This window comes from Conger conger, chromosome 12, assembly GCF_963514075.1.
Source record: "Conger conger chromosome 12, fConCon1.1, whole genome shotgun sequence".
In the NCBI taxonomy this organism is placed as follows: Eukaryota; Metazoa; Chordata; class Actinopteri; order Anguilliformes; family Congridae; genus Conger; species Conger conger.
In genome coordinates this window covers 32401590-32423887 of record NC_083771.1, presented here as the reverse complement: position 1 = coordinate 32423887, position 22298 = coordinate 32401590, and the positions used below count along the sequence as shown (strand labels likewise).

Below are 22298 nucleotides of genomic sequence, written 5' to 3'. Positions count from 1 at the left end.
GTCAAGTTAAATTTGACGGTACTTACATCCATATCAGGTGATCTGCATAGACCTACACTTATTTCATACAGTCCCCCTATTTCAGGGCACTATAACATTTTGGACACAGCTGTCCAGCTGTCACAGCTGTTTCTGATTAGGTGTGTTCAATCGCTTCCTTATTGCAGGTCTAAGACAGCTTTAAGTATCTCATCTTCATTCTCAGCGTTTGGTTGCCTTTGGAGTCTATTTTTATTTGACCACATGAATCAGAGCCTGTAGCCTAGTGGGTACACAACTGAAACCCGGAGGGTTGGTGGTTCAAGCCCCAGTGTAGCCACGATAAGATCCATGCTGATGTTGGACCCTTTACCCCACATTGCTCCAGGGGGGATGGTCCCCTGCTTGGTCTAATCAACTGTACGTCATTTTGGATAAGTGTCTGCTAAATAACTAATGTAATGAGTTGTGCCAATGGTAGTCAAGGAAGTCATTATGTGGCTAAGAAATAAGAAAACAGTCAGAGACATAGGCCAAACAATAGGCTTAACAAAATAAACAGTTTGGAACATCATTATGAGGAAAGAGAGCAAGTATATGCTTGGAATGATTGTCTTGCTCTGGGGTGAAGCACTTTGGAGGCATTTGGAGCCAGTACCATAGCAGTGATGTGACAAGAGGGGTGGGTTTTATCCAAAACAAAGCCCCATAGGGTATTGTACAGCACTTCCATAACCTAGATCAAGAATGGAGCAGCAGTCATTTAAATTAACCTGCTTGGCATTGTTGACTCTTACCGTTAAAATGCAGTTTGTTTTTGTCTGGAATATATTACATGCCTCTAAGCATGAAACCGAGTTTCAAAAAAGTCATCTCTATTGGATCTCTGCCCATTTTGACTAACAGGCAATGTACTTTATTTCTTCATGCTTCCAGTTCACACCCTCAGAGAAGCATTTGCATTTTAACAGGATACAAATATACAAACAACTGATGATCTCATAATCTAAAGTGGGAAAACTGTGGGAAAACGGGTCATTGTGTGTGTGTGTGTGTGTGTGTGTGTGTGTGTGTGTGTGTGTGTATGCGTGTGTGTGGGGGGGTATTCTGGCAACATGTTGGAGGGAAGCCGTGTAGAGGAAGAACTCCCATCAGTACATGTCTGACTTTTCTAACCCCAAACACTGAGGATTCTCTGGAGAACCCTGCATGTCTGGCAAGAGTGCATTGATGAAAATATGCTTCAAAATGCAATACGCTAAGTAAAGGCACCTTATTTCACCTTACTCGGCAAAAAGGAGTGCGACGGAGGAATTATTGCATACACAACCATGAGTGCTGAGAGAGTTATCTCAACTACCTGTGACAAGTGAGGACCCCAGTGACTGCAGTGAACTATGGTGTTCGCGGGAAACCCAGCTGAACAGGAAATGGGAGTCTGGGAGACTGTAGTTTTTGCACAAAGGACAAACAAAAGCAAAAAGCAAAAGTAATGCATAAAGACATTCTCATTATATCATGTTATGCAATTTTGAGAAAAAACAGGAATGTATGCAAGTATGTATGTACAGACGTCCTTGTGTGTGTGTGTGTGTGTGTGTGTGTGTGCATGTGTGTGTGTGTGTGTATGAATACATGAATAAAACAGAGTATATGCATGGAAATGTGAGCATGACATATGCAAGAGCATACAGTATATACACGTAGCGATCAATTTATTAGGTAGACCTGTACACCAGCTTGTTAATTCAAATATCTCATCAGCCAATCATGTTGCGGCAACTAAATTCATAAAAGCCTGCAGACGTGGTCAAGAGGTTCAGTTGCTGAAGTCGGTAGCGCTGTGGAAATCCACAAACAAAGGCAATAACACACAAACAAACCCATTCTCCCGTGCGCCAGTATTCACACTCCAATTAGTCTAAACCAGGTTAAAACGATTTAAAAACCGTGTTAAAAGGGAACAAGAGACTCTCTTCTAAAGAACATTAGAATTTTAATTTTAAAAAATCAAAAAAATGTGTAAGAATATAAATATAATGGAAAACTTTGCTAAAATGTTTATCTTCTCTCATTTATCAGTTGGATTGTGCCACATGGTTGGCGCTAGGGGGCTTAATGTTTCTTACTGAATGGTTATTCTCTCCTGGGGTTATTAGGGGGCTGTATGTGGTCCATTGTTCAGTCTTAAAGAGGTGAAGCCTTTGTGTGTGCCATCTCATTTCATGCCATGGCTTGTTTCTGATTGTTTGTTTATGGGATTATTCTTGTTTATTTACTTTTGATTAATGTTTCTGTAACCTGATCTGTTTCTGAAAGTTTGTTTGGTTTTCTCATTTTAATTTCAACAGAATGTGCTCAACAAAATCAATTTCAGTAACTTTTTCCTGGCTTGCAAACATAAGCACCCTTGTTCCCTGTTCTTTGTGCTTCCCTGCCCCAAGTTAATAGCCACTCAAATCAAAAATGAACCTGAGAAATCGATGCCTCCATGTAGACAATTTGCAGAATGCGGTTTACCCAATGAGACCAGGACGGGGAGTGTGACGGCTTCCATCTTTGTGCAAGAATCTTTTTAGCTGCAGTGAGGCCAGCCAACTATACACATTTTTGAGATATAGAGAAATAAAGTTTCAAATTGTCACTCACAATTAGACGTGAACGTACAGTATGTATACGTTCCACATTGTATGGATTGATATATGAGCAGACAAATGAATGTATGCAAATACATATATGTACACATACCCACACAGAGAGTATCCCACAACAGTTTAACCTGATACTTAAAAGCGAATGCTGTTCCTACCCAGTGCCACGTTCAGCCCAGTTCAGCCCAGTTCAGCCCAGTTCAGCCCAGTCAGACCAGCAGCAGCGTTTAACGCAGCCCGGCGCTGGTTAGAAGAGGCTGAGGCTGAGCTCCAGGCTGCTGCTACAGGCAGGAGGATAATTGATGGCTGCTCGGCGGAAAAGCCAAGCGGGGGCCATGCCTTATTACGCAATGTCAGAGGATTTTACGACCCTGTCGCGCTAAAGAGGCGCTGGGGAGGGCCCGCATCTGCCAAACGCACAAGGCCCCGGTTCATTAGGGGCCACGGCGATGACACGGCCCGTTTCCCTGCCATGTCCGCACATGGAAGCCAGCCTTTCAGGCCTTAATGCGTTTCCACTACCTATATCATCACTGTGTATTTGTGGAATCAGGGGGTTAGATGAATGGGAAGACATCGGTGCAATGCATGCTTAATAAAGCATCGATAACAGCATTATCCCTATTAAACACTGTCTGGTAAAGTTTAATCGAGCAACAAGAGATGCAGTGTTATCTGACCTGCTGCTTCTCAATGCAGTACTAAATATGCAATAAATAAACACAACTTCACTGTGACAAGGTCACTTAGTGTGATTTGTTGTGTAAATTAATTCATGAAAGATTTTAAGCAGTTTGGTTCTCAATCTGTTTTTGTGAACAGCGGGAGATTTTTGCCCTTTTTCCTGTGGGACTTGACCCAACTCCCAGAAGACTGCTGTAAATCCGTCAAATATCATTTGATTGGCCCTTCAGTGACACTTGGAATAACAGACATTTTGAAGCCCCTGTCCTGTAAATAACCTGGAATAAATAACCTAAAACAGAGGTGGACCAAAAATACCTGACCACCCTGGGCAGGGTTTAAGCAACCTAGGACAAACTATAATTTATTTGGACAACCCATTTTAAACAAAGCTCTCCCAATGTCCCACAGGTCACAAAGCCATGCTCTGGCTGAGATTGTCGGCCTGTTGTGTTAAAAGCTGCACTCTACTTCAGCTTGTAGCACTTGTCGTGTGTGTAACAAATATGGTTGATACCATTCTTCAGCTCAACCCTATTCTTGTCCCTGAAGAAAGACCACTTGTATGTTTGTCCCTAACTCGTGTGACAGAAAATAAAGTCTGGTCAGCATAGATATTTGTAAGTAAGGACACACTCTAAAAAAGTGCTTCACCTTTAACAAGACATAGTCCTCTTCAACAGCAGGAAAAATTAACAAGTACAATAAGAGCCAAATGTACTCAACCCAACTTGTTGTAGGTGGCAGTGTCCCATTACTACCCTTAGCCTTGACCTAAGTTCAGACATGGGTAATGTCTAAGTCACCCTAGAGTAGAGGGAATGAGGCAATGTTAATCACAGGGTATGTGTTTGAAATCTGGTCACTTAGGTCAAAGCAGCTGCTTGATATCCCTGTTTACTGTCAAATCACAGTCGTGATATGAGGAACAGGGAACAGGTCAGGGGTAGCCACAGATGATCAAAAGGAACAGCCCGGCCCGGCCCTCAGCTGTCCCCTGTATAATTACACGGAAATTGGTAGACTTTCTTCCAGAGAGAGAGAGAGAGAAGGCTCTGACTTCACCGCTCAGAGGGGATTTAAATTAATGCAATTACACAGACTCTTCCCAAGTCAGCCAGAAAATAATATCATTGCATTTCAAATCCTCTGCCACTTTATGCTTTCTCTGAGGGGGCAAACGTCGGAAAGCCACTCAATCTTTCAGAAGGTCAAGAAGCCATAATATGAAATCGGATTCCTCCATTAGTAGGCAAACCTTTCCACACAGCAAGTTCAGCAAAGGGCATGAGAGAGAAGAGCCATATTCACACAGAGGACTGGGGTGATATGAAGCTCAGACATCATCAGGAACGCTCAGCTTGCTGGCTGCTGCAAGGACAGGACCAAGACTGGGAGGCGGCAGCTTCAAACGGGGGTTTTCCGGGTGGAGAAGGTTTCAATAACGGCATCTCACCAACACACAGCAGGTGGCTCTTGGAGGAGATTACAGAGTCAACAGTCCTTAGTCGGACCAACAAAGTTAATCAAAATGAGCATTAAAACCTCTAGAAGCCCTGATGTGAAGACAGTAATAGTTATCTAATAGGAGTTCTAATTTCAACTGAGAAAGAAAAAAAAAGACAGAACTTTCAGGGCACACATTACTAGGCTACTGCTGACTGTGGTGACTGCATTAAATATCAGACATGCTGAAACATCACTGTGCATTTTTGAAATGCAATTTTATTATACCTCATGCCGCAATAGAAATTGAATGCATGGACAAAAACCCCAACCATACTGAATGTTTCTGAAATGGAGGACATTTTGTATTCATCGCAAGCTCTATTTCAAACTAAAAACTCAAAAATGCATTATTTTTGAAAAAAGGTCAATTGACACGGTCATGCTGACTCCACAGTCCTAGAACACAAAATGCTTGACTGATAATCTGGACACAGGTATCATGGCGTGAGGCTGAGTGTGTTGCGGATGCTTTTAAAAGCTCAGTTTGTACATCGAGATCCTGAGTTTTGGTTGCACACAACCTACGTGGATAGAAAACCCCACAGCTGAGGCCAAACCTCTCCAGCAGTTAACAGAGTAAAAGGCCCTTATTGGATTAAGGAGAAAAGGCCAAATGATGTGTGGGACCAGCGCAGGACTGGTTGCATCTGGACTGTGTTACTCACATATTTGCTCCAGTCAGAAAGGTTTCTGTTTTACGCCTCGGGGTTGACCGAAGCAGTGCGTTTGACCCTTAAAATAAAACTTTATACTCTCTTTTGTGAAATTTCAAGAAGAGAAGCAGCGTATTTATCAATTCATTTCAAATTGCGGTTCATTGGAAGAAAAATTCTCACACAGCTTTCTCCAGTGCCAAGCCCTTAAAAAAACAGAAACTGGTGGGAAGGTTGGGTTGGTTTTGTTTCCTTACTTTGGATGACTAACAGTGCTTAGGCGCAACGCGCATTGTACAACTGTATAGCACAGCTTAAGCCCAGGGAATGTAACCTTAAAGGAACGAGCCTAGTTGCTGAACCGCTACACCGCATTATCACATTAGCCCAGTAAAGCGAGGCCAAGCTGCTGCTCTTTAACGCTGCCGCTCTGTGCGACCGCCGCGGTTCCCAGCGCTGCTCTCAGCCTACAGAAAGGCCAGAGCAGGTCAGAGGAGGACGGCGCACCGCGGACAGCGCCTCATTCATCCGCCACCCCGCCAATACCGCCGGTCCGTCGAGCGTCCTCGGCGCGCGGCGCGGTTCCAGCCTCCGGCTGTGAGCGTCTGCACGAACACGGCCGAGATAACACCGGGAGCGACCGCGCTATGAAAACACTCTCTGTGTGGACCAGCTGGGAAACGACACTTCTCAACCCCGCGTTTTCATTTCACCTCGGTGAGCTTTTAATGTACACATTTTTCATCATATTTTGTGGCATATATATTTAGTCAAATCGGTTAAACGCTGAGAGACACGCAGAGAGCAAAAGAGAGAGACTTCGACAGTGTTTTAGCTGTTAAAATGCAGAAAGGGATCAATGTCAGCAGAATCTTTTGCGAGGATGCCCTGGAGCGATAAGCTTCTTCAGCAGGGTGTTGGTTACACCCAGCCGCGGTGCCTCTGTCCAGAACCTGAGAGGGGGCTGGATATCTGTCGGTGAGACAGACCCCCCACACGTGTCATAGCAGGGCTAACACACAGTGACGGATAAACCCCCCCCCCCAAACCCATTCAACCCCTTATCCCTAATCACTAGGCCCTCTGGGATTCTTCTCCTCTGGGAGAAGGGCTATGAGAAGCTGTCTGCTACTCTGGAGTCCTCTTCATTGTGTGGTCTAACAGCGAGCACAACCACTTTGTGTCAGATTGGATTACAAATGATCGGCCTGTGCTTGAAGAGTTGTAATTAACTCCCAGGCTAAGCTGTTTGGAAGTGTGTTAAAGAATGACAGTGACTTTTTTTAAAGTCTGCATGATCACTTTAAGCCTGGCTCTACCTCGATGCTTACAGTCTAACCCAAACCCTGCTCCACAGAATAATGTACCAATTAGGGGCCGACCACTCTCAGAGTCAGTTCCATATTTCCATGTGGTAATATCCTGTCATAGGGTGGATCTTTGACACATTACTGAGTCAGAAATGATGAGTAAACCTTTACATTAGTAGAAGTATGTACATTTTTAACAAGTAACATTTGACTTGGTTTTTACACAGACACAATGTAGCAGGAAACATTATAGAGCACATGGTATCCCACATTAGTCAATAACTATACAGAAAAAAGGGCTGAGGGTATGTGATGGCAAAGAACAAAATTACCAAATAAATATGTACAAAATGAATTCATATGCAATCTTAAAGGAGCAGTTTAATGTAAAAAACCTGAACCGTAAGATAAGCTACTCACAAGTCTGGGTTCACTGCAGTGCTAGAAGTCAATTGAAAGATAATTTGGGGTTAACACACTAACACAAATCTTACAACACACTAAGTGTGTGAGATGAGTCATGCTGACCATTTTTATTAATAAATGCTTTTTTTTTTCATAACTGCCGAAACTAAAACTGTCCTACCGAGTTCCCCAGCAACCTGGTGTGAAAAACAGGAAGTCCCACAGGAGGCTGAAGAAAAGGAATCTGCCAGGGCTCTGTCCTCCATTAACCCAGCCCCTGACCTTGCAGGCCATGGTTTACACCACTGCTTAATTCATACTGACTTTTATTCATTTGACTGCAAACTTTTGACCGTTCAAAAAGAAACTAAATAACACGAGACCGCTGTAAATCATCGTCAATCACGTATGACTAAAACCACTGTTCAGTAAGTTCAGACAGAATTCAAGTAGCATGGAGAGAGAAGGGGTGGGAGGTCAGCCATTCCAGCGTATTACGCAGCGACTAGCTCTGGACTCCTTCAGGCGAAAGACGAGGGTAAAAATCTAATTTTTTATGTTTTCGTTTTTACAACTGAAGTAGATTCACTCAAACCGAGTTCTATGTTCTCATAGATATGTGAGGTAGGGGTAATATAAATGTGATCTGTACAACATCCATAAAAAAGCTACAGGGTGAGACATTTTACCACAGCGCATACCCAGAGTGCACTGGGCCATCTGAGATGGATCTGTGTTTTTAGACGCGACGAGGTGAGTGAACGCAGGGGACAGTCACAGCTGCGGACGCGACCGTGCCCGACAGCCCATGTCCTCAGGCCACACCTGGTCATCCCTGGGACTCACTGCAGAAACACATCATCTTTCATCTATAGGGCTGTTAAGAAGAGTTCCCTTTCAATGGCCTGTAAAACACTTTTATGTGACAGGGTAAAAGTACACAGTAAAAGAAGAGTTCCTGAGAACCAACTGAGCAGACAGCAATGGAAAGTCTGCTTCAGATTAAAGCCATATATCTCAATGTAGGAAGTAGTTGTAGCATCAACACCCATCCCAAGACTCCACTAAACCTGCACAGCTTCTATCAGTTAGCTTGCCAATACACCAGTTATCAGTATTTCCGAAATGTATAAGGAATCTAAAGTTGATTCATTGCTTCCTGCCGCCATGTATAAGAGCAAAACCAATAGAAGCGAAGACAAGAACAGTCTACAAAGAGCTGTGGTTCACCCCCACCAAAAATGTAACATAGGAAGTGTATGGATAATTAAAATAGAATAATAAACATTCAAGGCAGAAAAAACTGAAGTCAACCACAAGCCCTATGCCAACTCAAATGACTGGGGGCCTGGTTTGAATCTTGGATAGGACATTGCAATTACGACTCTAAAGGCAAGGAGTGACCTCCAAAATTCCTCTGTGAACACCTGGCTAGGTACAGTAGATTGCCCAGGACAAGGAAGTAATTTAAGTGAATAGTTATTGTTGCCAAAATGACATCTGGAAGAGCAGTAAAGACCTGTAGTTTCTCTATCCTTCTTATCATATCTGCAAGCTGGTAGAAAAGGAGCAGGGTATAGTTTTTGAATGTGTATATGTTTACAAAAGAGAAAAAAAAAATGTTAAAAGGCATACATTAATTTTGAAATTTTGAAATGAACTGCTTTTCCCAGTCTTTCAACCACGTTCCCCTGAAACAGTGACAATTATACTGGATTCTGGGAATGGGCCCAGGCATGTATCCCACATAAAGCTGTGAAACCAGGCTTTGTGAGCCCTTTCTTTACAATACTTCCCCTGACTGCTCTACAAGATACCCACAGCGCGCAACCTCGGCGAGCAACAAAATCGTGACACATGCTTTACATTTCCTGAAACACTTGAATTTATTTCATTTCTTTCTGCTGTAAATCACTCCGAACAGAACGACACTTCATAAGGTGCTCTGGTCCACTCTGGTCTGGGGAAACCGTTTTAAGATATTTTTGTGGCGCTGAAATGTAACCTCAGGGGTTAAAGAAAGCTGAATGACACTTTCCCACAAAAGCTGAAACCACAGCTCAGAAGTATGAAATCAGCCCTTGTGTGGAGGTACTCTAGTCAGTGCTCCCAGCTCCTAAGAGCACGGCTGCACACAGGATATGTGCCTGCGTTATGGTATAAACACCGGAGGGATCATAACGAAACTCGCCGTCAGCGTTTCGTTTTTCACTGCGCTCTTATTGTGCATTCATGCGTGCTCGTACCTAGCTGCCCGTCGGTGGGCGATGTTTCTCTGGGGCCGGCTGCGAGAGGAAGCCTGCCGCGAACGCCGGCATTTTTCCGCACTCTTCATGGGACGTTGAACTCGGGAAAGTGAGGGGCAACTGAGCCCTGATGACAGGGATGCACAGAGGGCCAGGTCTGGACTAACCGCAACGCGCCGTGGACTTCAATTTGGATGGAGGGACCAGCAGACCGTAACAATGAGTGCTAAATGTTCTCGGTCAAAGCTCATTCAAAGGGGTATTGTGGTTCCTGGCTTAAGTTCAAAATTCCCGAAATTCCAGGAAAATAATAAACGTCTTGAGAATATACAGTAGTTTATTGACGGAGATCTACGTGTATGAAGAGGCGGTCAGAGTTCAGGCCCCAGGCCAACAGGGAGCCTGTTTAATTTCAGATGCTTGAAATGATGTGTGCAGGAAGCATTGTGTCAGCCCTCGTTGCAAGAAACATTGCAGGTGCTCCTTTAAGTAAAACATGATGATAAGCAACCAATTACATACTTCACTGAAGGGCTGCATATTTATGCCAGTCTATGCCTGTCTCTTTGCTCGTACAGGGGTTTCCTTTCATTATGTGGGTCACGGGGGATCCCACAGCACATTCACTGGACCTTTTAACGAAAGGATTTCTTACGGGTTTGTTCATCAACCTAAAGAGTTTTAATGTTAAAGCAAATGTGTTGTGTGTTAAAGTACTAAATATACATACTGGTGGTTACCATTAAGCCCTAGCGATGCGTGACATTTGCATACACAATAATATATTGGCATGAAAAGCCCATTAAACTTAAATATTCATGTGCAAGGACAGTTTTCAGCATGGAAGAAGTTAAGGACATAAAATATGTAATGAATATGAGGGCCCAGAAAACACTCTGATCTTAACAGTGTAAGTCATAAGAACAGAGGGAATCTCAAGATCTTCAATGGGAACGAAACAAAAATAAATGAATAAAACTGTTGTACCCGCAAAGCATCGCGGAACATGTTCTCAGTCTACGGGCCTTTAAGTAAAGGCAGCGGGGCGATAAAGGCAGCGTGAGATATCGGCTTTCTGTGAATGCTCACAGACGGGAGAGGATGTTTACCTTGAGCTACGGAGACTCTGCTTGCTCCTTTTCTTCCAGATCAAAAGGGAAAGACATATTGCTCTCATTTCCCTTGTGGAAAGGTGTTAAAGAGGGAGATGGACGAGAAACACATGGGTGCGCATTACATCGCTGCCAACAACTCCATTCATATAAACTGCTTTAATGCTCCTCTACAGTAGCGCTCCGGAGCATGTGCTGACAGAACCGCAGAGACATCACTGCTTTTCAATTATCCGCACGCATGGCGGTAAGACACTTAAATTGACCCGGAAGAATTAAAATGCCAGTCACCATGCCATGCCATTAATTATGCCATGGTACCTCAAACAAGCAAGGAAGAAGGATTGAACAAAGAAAGGATAGATGGATGGATGAATGGCTGGATGAAGGAAAGAAAAGGCAAAGGAAAGATATTCTACAGTGATGACAAGGATCGGCATTGATCAAAATGAATAGCCGTCGCAGAAATGCATTGAAATCATCAGCGTGGATATCAACGCGGGGGTACGCCAGCCAGCACCCTGTCTGCTTCCCATGAACTTTGGGATGGACGGCTCTCCGCACAGCCGTTCTCAGAGAAGGTCCAGGGGGCCCGTGGGTAGAGACACTGGCAGCACTTAGGCCCTCCAGACAGGGGGGTGGCTGTTCTGGGGCTCTGCCAGGCAGCTGCAGGGCAGGCAGTGCCCACAGAGGGGCCCGGGGCAAGTGACGGCCTCTTCTCTCTCTTAGACTGAGTGATCTGCTCTGTCTCTGTGCTTCTGTGTGCACTCTTCAACTGTCCAACACCTCTCCTTCTGCCTGCCTGCCTGCCTGCCTGTCATGGCTGCCATGGCTGTCACTGATAGCCCTGACACATCTGGGACAGATCTCCTTCTCCATTTCACAAGTATCCATCCATCTCTTTGTTTCTGACTTCTATTCCACCTCCTAAAAACTCACTCACGCATAGAAGCCACGCAATCACAAGCTTGCACACTCGATCAAACCATCACTCACTTTGACTCAGGCTCCCCTTGTCGTAGATGAAGAATGGACTGTCCTTGAAACTGTGGGAAAAAGCGAGGCTACCTGTGGCTGCCACCCACATTAGCCCAGAGCAGGGCGATTCGTTTGACCCCAGCAAGGTCCACCGCACATTGACACCGCAACCCCTTCAGGGTCTGTTCCTGTCCCCCTGTCCTACACGTCTGTAACACAAAAGAGAGGTCAAAGGTCGTCCCAGGCTGCAAAGGGCACGTGGGTAATTGCCACTGAAGAGGGCTGACAGTGCTGTCCCAGATTAACCTTCCACAGGGGGCCGCCAAGCCGCGATTGACGGGCGGTGGCGGTTGGGTTCACCGATATCTCCTCACCCGCTCCCCCCGAGCCCTTCTGAGCGTGCTCACTGCCCCTCCCCTGGGTCTTGGACGGGGTTTGGCGGCGTTGCGAAACCCGGGAAACAAAGGCCACTTCTGACCCCTCTTCGAGAGCTCCACAACAGCATCTCTGTCTCCACGAACAGCACATCGGTCTTTAGTTGGCGGGAGGTGCGATGAGCTTTGTCGCAGAGAGGAGTCAATGGGCTGCAATAAATCTGTCTGACTCCACCCCCAACTTTCACTTGTAGTAAACAGCCCCTCAGATCTGATTAGTCAAAGGGAAAGTAGGAGTTATTATTTATTTTTCGGGGGTTGCGCCGTAAGAGAACAGATGTGGGCGTCTGTGGGGCTCGCCCATCTGCCGGTGCCCATTTCTCACTCTGCCTGGCACAGGAGCATGGCAGCTGGTATAATGGGACTGAGGGACGGGGTTAGAGACCCGGGTCTGTGGTTGTTCTGGCCCACCAAGCTAAATCTGGTTTGCATTGGGCACGTGCCTCTGCAGCTAACAGTGGCCACAGTTTGAGAGGGGCCATACCGCAGCTCCGCTTGCTCGCGGCACTTTCTACTGGAAGTCTATCACTGCAGCCATTCAGAGAAAATCTGTTGTCCATTCCACATGACAGTAATTGACAGTGAAACTGACAGACGCTGTGGTTAATTTCAAAGGGGGTGGAGCCAATCACTTCTTTGCTGAGACTGCAGTTGGAGCAAAGGTCAAGTGAGGACAGGAGCAAGGATTCTGGAAGGTTCCGTCCTGGGAAAGAGCTATGGGAGACGTGAGCTCAGAGCGCCACGCCATTCGGGGGGTGGGGGGGTGGGGGGCGAGAGGGCTGAACTGAAATGACACACTGGCAGGGTGAATGAGGCCATTCAGAGCCCTCCAGACTGGGATACTCTGGAGGTGAACCCGCTCCTGACTCCAGGTGCAGAGACGGGGAGGAGAACCCTTACACAGCATGTTCTACTCAACCGCACTGGAGCTGTCATCGGCATCCATATCACAGCTTTGACCTCTGCAATAGTGTGGGGGTAGGGGGGTTTGGATGGCTACACAGTGATCCGGACACACCACACCTGTTTCAAGTCAAAAAAGCATGACATTATGAGAGGGGAAATTTCTGTGTCAATCCGAGTCTTCATGTAAGACCACGGCACGTTGTTTGGAATTTCAGACTCCAAACGAGAGATCTCGTACAGAGATCTGAAACAAAAACCATATTTAAAAACATATTACACTTTTTAATCTTTACCAATAGCAACAGTACATTTATACTTTCTCCCCAAATAGTAATCGGATAATTAAAACTTCCATAACTGGAAAGAATATATATAGTAAATAGAAGAATAAAATGGAGAATATTGATAAAGTAGATTTAGCTGTTAGTAGTAGATAGCTGGTCATGTGTAGCTGGGCTATATCAGCCTACAGTTGGGGCCAAGAGGGATATTGTGGGCCATCATCACCTCTGCTACATTAAAGCTCAGACACAGGGTACAGTGGAAGCGCTGCATCACATGGCAAGGAGTCAAGTTCCAGCCTCTGCATGGACACCACTTCCCACTCTTTGAAAACAAGATAAACCCCACAGTATGACAGAACTTCTCCTTTCCCAACCTAAATTAAGCACTTTCTCACTCTCTCTCTTGTCTGTCCTTCTGCTGAGAAAATAAACTCTTCCTTCAGAAAACCAGGGGAAAACGCAGTGCGTGTCATGCTGGTGAGGTTGACAAGCTGTCCGCCATGTGCAGATATGCTGCAGAGAGCAGGCGTCCATGAAACAAGAAAAAAGCACATACAAATGATGGATGATGGATGACAAAGGGATTTGTGATGGAATGACACAAGATAAAGCAGACCAAGATGAACTTAATTATGAAAAATGTTATTGCCAATTTAACTTTGTTTGATTGTATTGCCAATACTTTTGACAACCATGGTTTTCAGAAAAAATTAGATTACTTAATAAAACACATGATGTTGTATTGAAATAAAAGTATATCGTTTTCCCATATGTTTGAACATACAGTATCTGTATGGTCACGCTAAGACTCGGAACCGTACTGTCCTCTAGGGTCCTCTTCACACTTGTTCCTGTGTTCAATCTGCACTTCATTGTACATCGCTCTGGATAAGAGTGTCTGCTAAATGCCTTGTAATGTAATGTAATCTGTGTTGTTTTTTCTTCATTTTTCCTGAAGGGTGCCAATAATTCTGGAGTTGACTGTATGTGGAGCGATAGCTAAGGCAACCAGCAGCTTACAAAGAGGACTGCATACCCATGTTGCATTCATTTAGAAAATTAGCCAATCAGAACTGCCAATTAAAAGAAAAAAAAAACACATATGGTGTTACTCTTTTCAACGTTGCTCAGCAGAGATGATCTTTAATCATCCAATTGCTTTAAAGGAAGATTCCTTGCATCTAGGCAGGATGCTCTCAGATGTTGGAAAAACAAAAATGGCAATAATTCAGTAAAGTATAGCCATCTAATAAACCCCAAAGGCTTGTGTGGCACAGTTTGAGGGCCTGAAAGCAGAATAATAGTAATAGCTATCAGTTGTGTTTTACAGCTAATGAGCACATGTTTCTCTATGCTGAGAAAGGTCACAGCTGTATTTTCCATTTATTCAAACTTCAGTGTAAACAGTACAAAATCCAAACTCTTTCCACGTGTCAGAACCGATAAACTCTTCTCCCCAGAAATAAAAAAAATAAAATCAACAGACCTTCTCCACGGTTACCCGAGGTCAGCCCTAGACCCACCTGCCATCCACCTCCCATCATGCCCATTCATCAACCCATGCGTGCCACCGACGAAACCCTTTATCTTTTTAAGGGTGACCTGGGTTCCTTTTTATGTGGGAAAAAGAGAAACCTCTGATTACATATTGCATCACATACCTCCTATAGGAGAGCAGTAAGAAAAAGCTACGCCAAACCTATTCAATAGGCTTGAGAACATTTCCAAGACATCCACTTGCAAACAGGCACAGCCAACATAGCTTGGAAACAAGCAAATACCTCTGCTGTAGGTGTTTACAAGAAACTACCCCACTATTCACTTCAAACTGCACATTTCTTTGGGCTGAACCGCCAAGCCTTAGGGTTCGCAGTAAACATTTACAGTTGTTATGAAGTGCTGTCTACGTCCATCAAGCTTGACTCTGGAACCAGGAAAATAGGGGGTTTCACTCCATATTGGTCATGAGTCACAGAATATGACACAGCCGTCCAAACATACACCTCAAACACAACCAAAGCAGCTATTGTGGTTTGTTCCCCGGGGTAACTGTTGTAATTAACAGCAGGACTAGAGACAAATGAGCAGGGTGCAAGAGTGGACCAGGGCACTGGCAGAGAGAAAGGTTTTAAACATCCTGCCAACTCCGCCCATCACATGCAGACCAATCAGCTATGGTCTTACCAACACCACACAGCACTCGTGGTTCTGACAAAAAACGAACAAACACGGAACCTTCCAGATTTTGAAGCAGCCTCAGGTGAAGGCTTTTGTTTAAGTTAAACGCTCACAGCACTCATTTATTTCTGAGTCAAACACTGCAGCGTAACAAATTTCTTCATCATCGTTTCCAATGATTCCGCTGGGTCTATGGCAAGCACAAACTCCGTGTTAAATAGTGCAATGGAAAATGTCAAATTGAGCCCCAGCATTTCAACCTTTCCCATGATTGCAAGGCGTCTTTCCAAGCATGGTTCCTGTTTGGCTTCCTCAAGTCCACATTAATAGCAAACCAGTCGACTGATAGAGCTCTAATAATGAGAGTATGAAGAGAGAGGAGAACTAGAGGAGTGTTAAGGGAGGTAACACTATCACTGTTTTAAACACAATGCAAGGTGGGAAAACGAAAATCTTTTGGCACCGGCTCCATGCACCGAGTCCAAAACCAGAACCAGACATTAAACAGGCCTATGCATTCAAATGCATTTACCCTGATGACAATGTGCTAGAAATGTGCTCCAGATGTTCAGTGGCCAGAGATAAATTGAATTGTGATTAAAAAAACATACTGTTTCTGTTAAGCGCAGTCTCTCAGCGCAGTGAAAATAAAGTGCCATTGATACTTATTGCAGATTACACACGTTTTCACAAGGGCAAAAACAGGAAAGCTACTGAACCCCTGAGCAACACAAGTGTAGGACAACACAGAAAATTCCCACATGCATAACTATCATCATACATTAAAATAATAAATCATTGAAAAACATTTCTGCACTAAACTTGTGTGAAGGTCTTCTGCTGTTGTGCAATTGTAGCTTTTGGAGGAGTTATATCCATTATAAATATAGAAATCCCAGGAGGCGTGAGAATGACAGGGAATTATGCACATTTTCCATTCATTAATACAGAGAAATTGCATCAAAATCTTCCCAGAGATTCACAGGAAATATTTTTTCATTTCCTCTATTTGTAGCAAAGGAGCTAGATGGGGTCTGAACTGTCTGAGATGCACTGCAATTTACATTCAGAAGAGACAAAAACTGCCTGATAATATCAGGCCTGGTCGAAATCAGTGAGGTATCAGTGCATTTAATGTACAGTGCTTTGGAGGAGTGGTACTACATGGGAAATGGATGAGGAGCTGGGCTAGCTGGATTCAAACAATATTATTTGCCTCACAAAAAAATGTGAGCCTGCATTTACTCCACACAAATGAATGGCAACTGCCAGTCACGCCAAACCTGAAGTTTCTGTTTTAATTTACTCATATCCAGCAAGATAGCTTGAGTGTTTAATCATTTCTCAGCTTTTCACTCAAATCAAGCGCTGTCTCTTTGGCTTTCACAATGCTACCAATGGCTTTTTTTAAAAACATGCAGGCCAACAAAAGACGATCGGCTAAAAAAAAACATCAGTACTCATTTAGTTGTAGTTCAGGTCTGGGCCATTGTCTGTTGTGATCTTTAAAAAAAGGACATCGGAATATCTATGTGCATAGAATGCAGTGTATTTTTGTATTTTTATTGCATTTGGCTTTTTTCTGTGGATCCTGTGTTAACGCAACCGATCTCAAAGTTGTGCGTCACATGCACTGTGGACCAAGGCAGCCATCCAGGTCTAACACCTCCCAAATATGACAGAACCGACAGGCAGGTACTGACCTCAGCTCTTGCAGCAACACTTCAGAGGGGTTCCTGACTCCCAGCTCTTAAATCGCACTTTCAGCTGCATGACATCCACTTCCCCAGACATGGCAAACTGCCTTCCCTTAGACTAACTGACAATGCAAGGATAGCACTTTGTGACCTCATTTCAGTGTAGCTGCACCTCACCTCCAACCGATATCAAACAAGCCTGTCACTCATTCATTGCATTTCTGTTCATTGCTCTTCTTTCATTTCTGAGAAAAGCACACTACAAATGAACAGATGCTGTGGGCTGGCATCAGGAACAAGAAGCAATATTAAAACAGAATAAAAGATACTGTAACATTTCACAGGAGGACTTGGTAAGTGCATGTTCAGGGACTAATCAATGTGAGATATAGACCCTGAGTGGTCTCTCCTCCCCACTCTGTGTTTCCAATTAGCACAGTAAGTTTCCGTGTGCTGTGATAGGCTGGGAGTTTCAAAACACCAATGGATACATGATCTATTGGATCATTTATCTGTGGAAATTTGCACAGAGCTTCAGCACATGGTTTTCATTGGATTGTGTTGGTGAGACATGCTTAAGTTCCTGTCGCTATTTACATTTTCCACCCATGGAACCTTCAGCTCAAGAATGCCGTGATTCAACTTCCAATGTAGAGTCTAAAGTCAGGCTTCGTTGTTCACAGAGTTTGAAGCCACTGCTCCAAGTGACAGAGCCAAGAGGATTGAATGTCTGCTTATTAAGTTTTAGTGTTAAAATACAAAATATACCGCCAAAGCTAACACTCAAAGCTTACTATTTGCCCTGGTAAAAAAACTTGTTAAATTGTTATATCGGGATGTAAAGTACTGTGGTGATCACTAAAACTGTTGCATTTGCATCCAGTATGAATATCTGTAAATCATTTTTCATGCATTTTAGTTGCCCACACTGTTACTCTTAAGGAATGCTGCTGAACAAAGAGAAGAAAATGAAAATATATGGATGGTGTTGAGGTGTTACTTTGCGTAATAAGAACAGAAACTCATGTAACTGCAGTTTACATGAGTATAAAATAGCCCTATGTAAGATAGATTTGGACCCACAAAGAGGCATTTAAATGTTTTCTATGGAAAGGATTTCTGGGTAACAGATGTGATCATTTAGAATTTCCCCCTAGCTCTACAGTGGAACATAAGGAAAATATTAAATCAAGTGTGTTACTGAATCTCTAACACAAAATACTTTTCACAATCAAGAAATATAAGCGTGAACTTTCCCACACTTGTTAAGCACATGCTTGGACCGAGTGATACACACTCATTGTTTCCTGCATATTGTTTCTCATGCAGCTGCAACTGATTTGCTATGAACTTTGATATACAGTATATGTGTCAAGCAATACATTTATGCCTTGGAGTATGATTTTCAAAAATATCAGATGCATTTTTAGTTATGGGAAAGTTTTTAAAGGCATCATCTGTGTTTGAATTTTTAAAATTAGCCATGTCTACCTTTCCTTCTTATAGACCTCTTGAACCGCTTTCTTGACCTCTGACCCCGGATCTTGGAGATGGCGTTGGCGACGTTTGCGGCAGGGAGCGACGTCGATGATGTCGGTCAAGCTGTCCTCAATGGGGCTGTGGCTAGGCTCGGGACCTAGAGAAACAAAAATGTTCAAAGTGAATGGGAACTGCAGGGATTCAGGTCACTATTCTATATAAGTACCTTTGCCAAAACTTTGCAGTTTATTTTGTATACCGGTGACACTTCCAGACTGACCTAGTCTCACATTCAGGTTTATGTACAATACCAGAGCCCTGATGTAGTTACACTGCCGTCTCAATGCTTGTGTTTCTCTAATCTCCAGGCCTGCATATGCCTTTGCTTGACTTTGCTCTGGCGCGTGTTACTTAAGAAAATGAGAAACAAGTCACAGTTTGAGGAGAAGAGATGTTCTCAGCCGCAGAGAACTGTGCTTCGTTCTTTCGGGCCCTCCGGCAATGTGGCGCACAGAGACCGCCAACTTGCCGTCCAACAGGCGGCGAATATGTGACATCACTTTCCAGCCCCACTTTCAAGTCACACCCGAGTCTTTCAAGCGCTTCCAAGGGCTCCTCCTGTAATAAGCCCTCATTAAACCCTGCTGTTCTGACCACCATGTCTGCTGCTCCGGGGCTCCACCAGCAGAACAATGCCGTCTGCAACAGCCTGTGGGAGTCGTGCGTCCGCCGTCTGCGCCACGTACGGGAGGGGCTTTCCCCCTTTCTTTCCCCCGATTTCAGAACTGCCTCTCAAGTTACGCCAGCACATCGGGAGCGCAGCAGAGGAAGTTCTCTCGCTCCGCGGAAGGTCTCGACTGAAAACCAGCGATGGTTTTATACCCTACAGGTTGTCCACGGCTCCAGAAGATGTAAACCCCTTACTGATGGTACGCTGTAGCTCATGGGTGCCTCGAGCGCTTTAGGGAGGTGGTAATGTGGTGGCAGTGATGGATTCTGGGCCACAGAGAGCTGATGCCACGATGGAGGGTCCAGCAGCTTCAGGACCCAGCCTCAGCTTGTGGTGAACGCTCTCTCCAACTGAGCCATTCATAAGGTCAAGATTGTTTACATTTTTACAGCTTTATATTCAAACAGATCATAGGTGTTTCTCCAGCATAAAGAACACCTACGATCAAACCAACCCTATGATCTAAAAAGCTGATTAATCTTTCAAAGCTCAGTTAACGAGCTGATCCGAGCACACGGCTCTTGTGAAATGAACAGGACAGGACAGGGCAAGCAGCACTTTACACCTGACCACGGATCAGTTTGTGAAAAAACTTGGTCGTGGTGCTAAACCTCTAGGACAGTGAGCGATTTCCGCAGAGGGAACACACAAGGAGCACAGTACCACTACCCTCCCAGCACCAGTGCTTAAAACAACAGATTCTGATTTGCTTTTTCATTTATTCATTTCCTTCTATGTTAATATTAAGTAAATCCAATTACACTACAATACACTGAAAGATGCAGATATACACACTCACACGCATGTGCATGCACATACAGAACACACACATACACGATCACAGGCATGTGTGCACATGTACACATGAATAAACACAGACAGCGCACACACGTGCACTCACACACACACACACACACACACAAAGGAGGAAGAGGGATGAGCAGTGAGATAACTTCCCAAAAAAAATTTCTTCAGTATACCAAGTGTGAAACAACGGGAAATATTCACTGTGGCTCAGTAACAACGGGGGGGGATGGGTTGTGTCTGCTTCAAGGCAAACACACACGTACAGCAGGACACAATTAGCCAAGGCATGATAAAGAGGAAACGCAGTCTCACGATCACAGACACACACCCCTTGACACTAACCCACCCCCTGATCAGGGGAGGGCACACATTTACACTCTCATCTGTTACTTACAGAGGAGCAAGCCATGGATCAGGTCTCATCACCACAGTGACCGTTTTCGTGAAATACATACACATTACATGCATGTGACCGGGACTACTTCACTCTGGCTATGGCTGGGATTCAATCAACATTTGTCCTTAACTTAACAAACCTCTACAGACACAGCTTGCTTTTACTTGCAAGTCAAAGACAAATTAAAGACTTTGTTGAAAACAGGGCAATAACTGGATAACGGACCACGGAAATCACCACAGCCACCGAACAGAAGTATAGACTTGTGTGTGGGAATTTGGGTGGATGTGTTTTGCATTTGTGTGCTTATAACTTAGAAGTGAATAAAACATGAAAACTTCCCTCCTCTCATCCAGCAGCAGCGCGGTAAGGCAGGATCTCTGACTTGCAGTCACGGTTATGCAGCAGTGAAACCCTGCAAGCATTTCCCCACACTGCCATTAATCAGCAGGAGAGTGTTTTCTAAAATGAACACTGAGTGAAAAGTTTGATTTACAGCAGTCTGAATTCACTTGTAGAGTGAAATACGGCAGTGTCTGAGAACAGGCTTTATTTGGCTTATGAAGCCAGAGTGCTGGTTACTGGTGCAGTGAGGTGCACTGGACAGTATCTGTGCCAGCACTGGGCAGGGGTCCCACGAGGTGGAAAATAATCCACCTTCTGTCACTAAGACTGTCACATAGCTGGCCCAGGTTGGAATTCTCTTAAATCTACACTCACTATCTCACGCGTCACCTGAATGAGGTCCAGTATGCTTGGACATACTGAACTATGAAATGCCACATGTGCACAAAATTATCTATGAAGTTCCCTTTTTCTAACCTCAGATAAGCTGTCATTCTTACACCACTGTAAGGTTTCTTTAAAAAATAACAAGCATTTGACCATATTTCCTTTATTTAACATTGCCTTACAGTCACTGCCACAGCAGACTGTATTCTTATTTGATTTATATTTCTTATATTATTTTTTACCATTAATTAATTTGGTAAAAGAAAAATGTTTCAAAATGGATTGAAATCAGATTCATGTCCGATAACCATTCAGCCTAAACATTCCTGGACATCGGCCTGATATCTACATATCTACAGTATCTCCCAGTCTTGCAATTGCGATGCCTGGTCTTATCCACCGCTGCCGCCATGCAATTTAACCAATGTGTGTTTCATCTGTGCTCACGTGTGTGAGTGCAATACCACAGAATTGAAAGCACATTTCATAATCTCAACTGGTGCTGTTCCAAAATATGGCACAAAACAGGAATGCTGACCTGACCCCTGAGCATGGTTACTCCACTGCTAAGAGTGAGAAAAACAGGAAACTGACCAACGCGAAGCACAAAAGCCAGGGCAGAACCACCGTTCCATCTCCCATTTCACATCTTCAGTGAGTCAAAGTGACACACACACACTGACAGACAGGACTCCCACCCAAATTACAGCCCCATTACAATCAGATTCTCAAAAGACGTGGTTTCCTAGCAACAAATACTAACATGAAACCAACTGTAGCTTATGTCATCACCTGCAGCTGACTGTGATAATGCTACAGGCGGTGGAGACAGCAAGAACGCCCAGAGAGACCATTGAGAGTGGCTTTAGCGTGATGAAAGGTCAGAGGATGCTACAGAACTGAAGTTCGAAATCAAGGTGTTCAGACGTCAGGAAATTTGAGCAGTGGTTCCAGCTGAAGCACACTTTCTCCATGCACTGACCTGTCCCATGGTCCAAGCTCCCCCCCCCCATGCTAGTGGAAGCCACACAAAATTGCACAGGGCCATAGGGTTGTCCAGGGAGGCAGAGAGAAGGTCCCTGACTCCTCATGTAAGAGTGCCTCCTCTGGTCGATCGTGCAGCTGCA

At 44.3% G+C, this 22298-nt stretch overlaps 1 protein-coding gene across 1 annotated transcript in view; it reads right to left on the bottom strand.

Moving 5' to 3' along the window:
- xrcc4 (X-ray repair complementing defective repair in Chinese hamster cells 4) overlaps positions 1-22298 on the bottom strand; it is a 71070-nt gene that overhangs the window by 5156 nt on the left and 43616 nt on the right. Inside the window, exon 7 of the mRNA XM_061261907.1 lies at positions 18518-18662. Coding sequence (XP_061117891.1) covers positions 18518-18662 — 145 coding nt within the window. The remainder of the gene's footprint in view (positions 1-18517; positions 18663-22298) is intronic.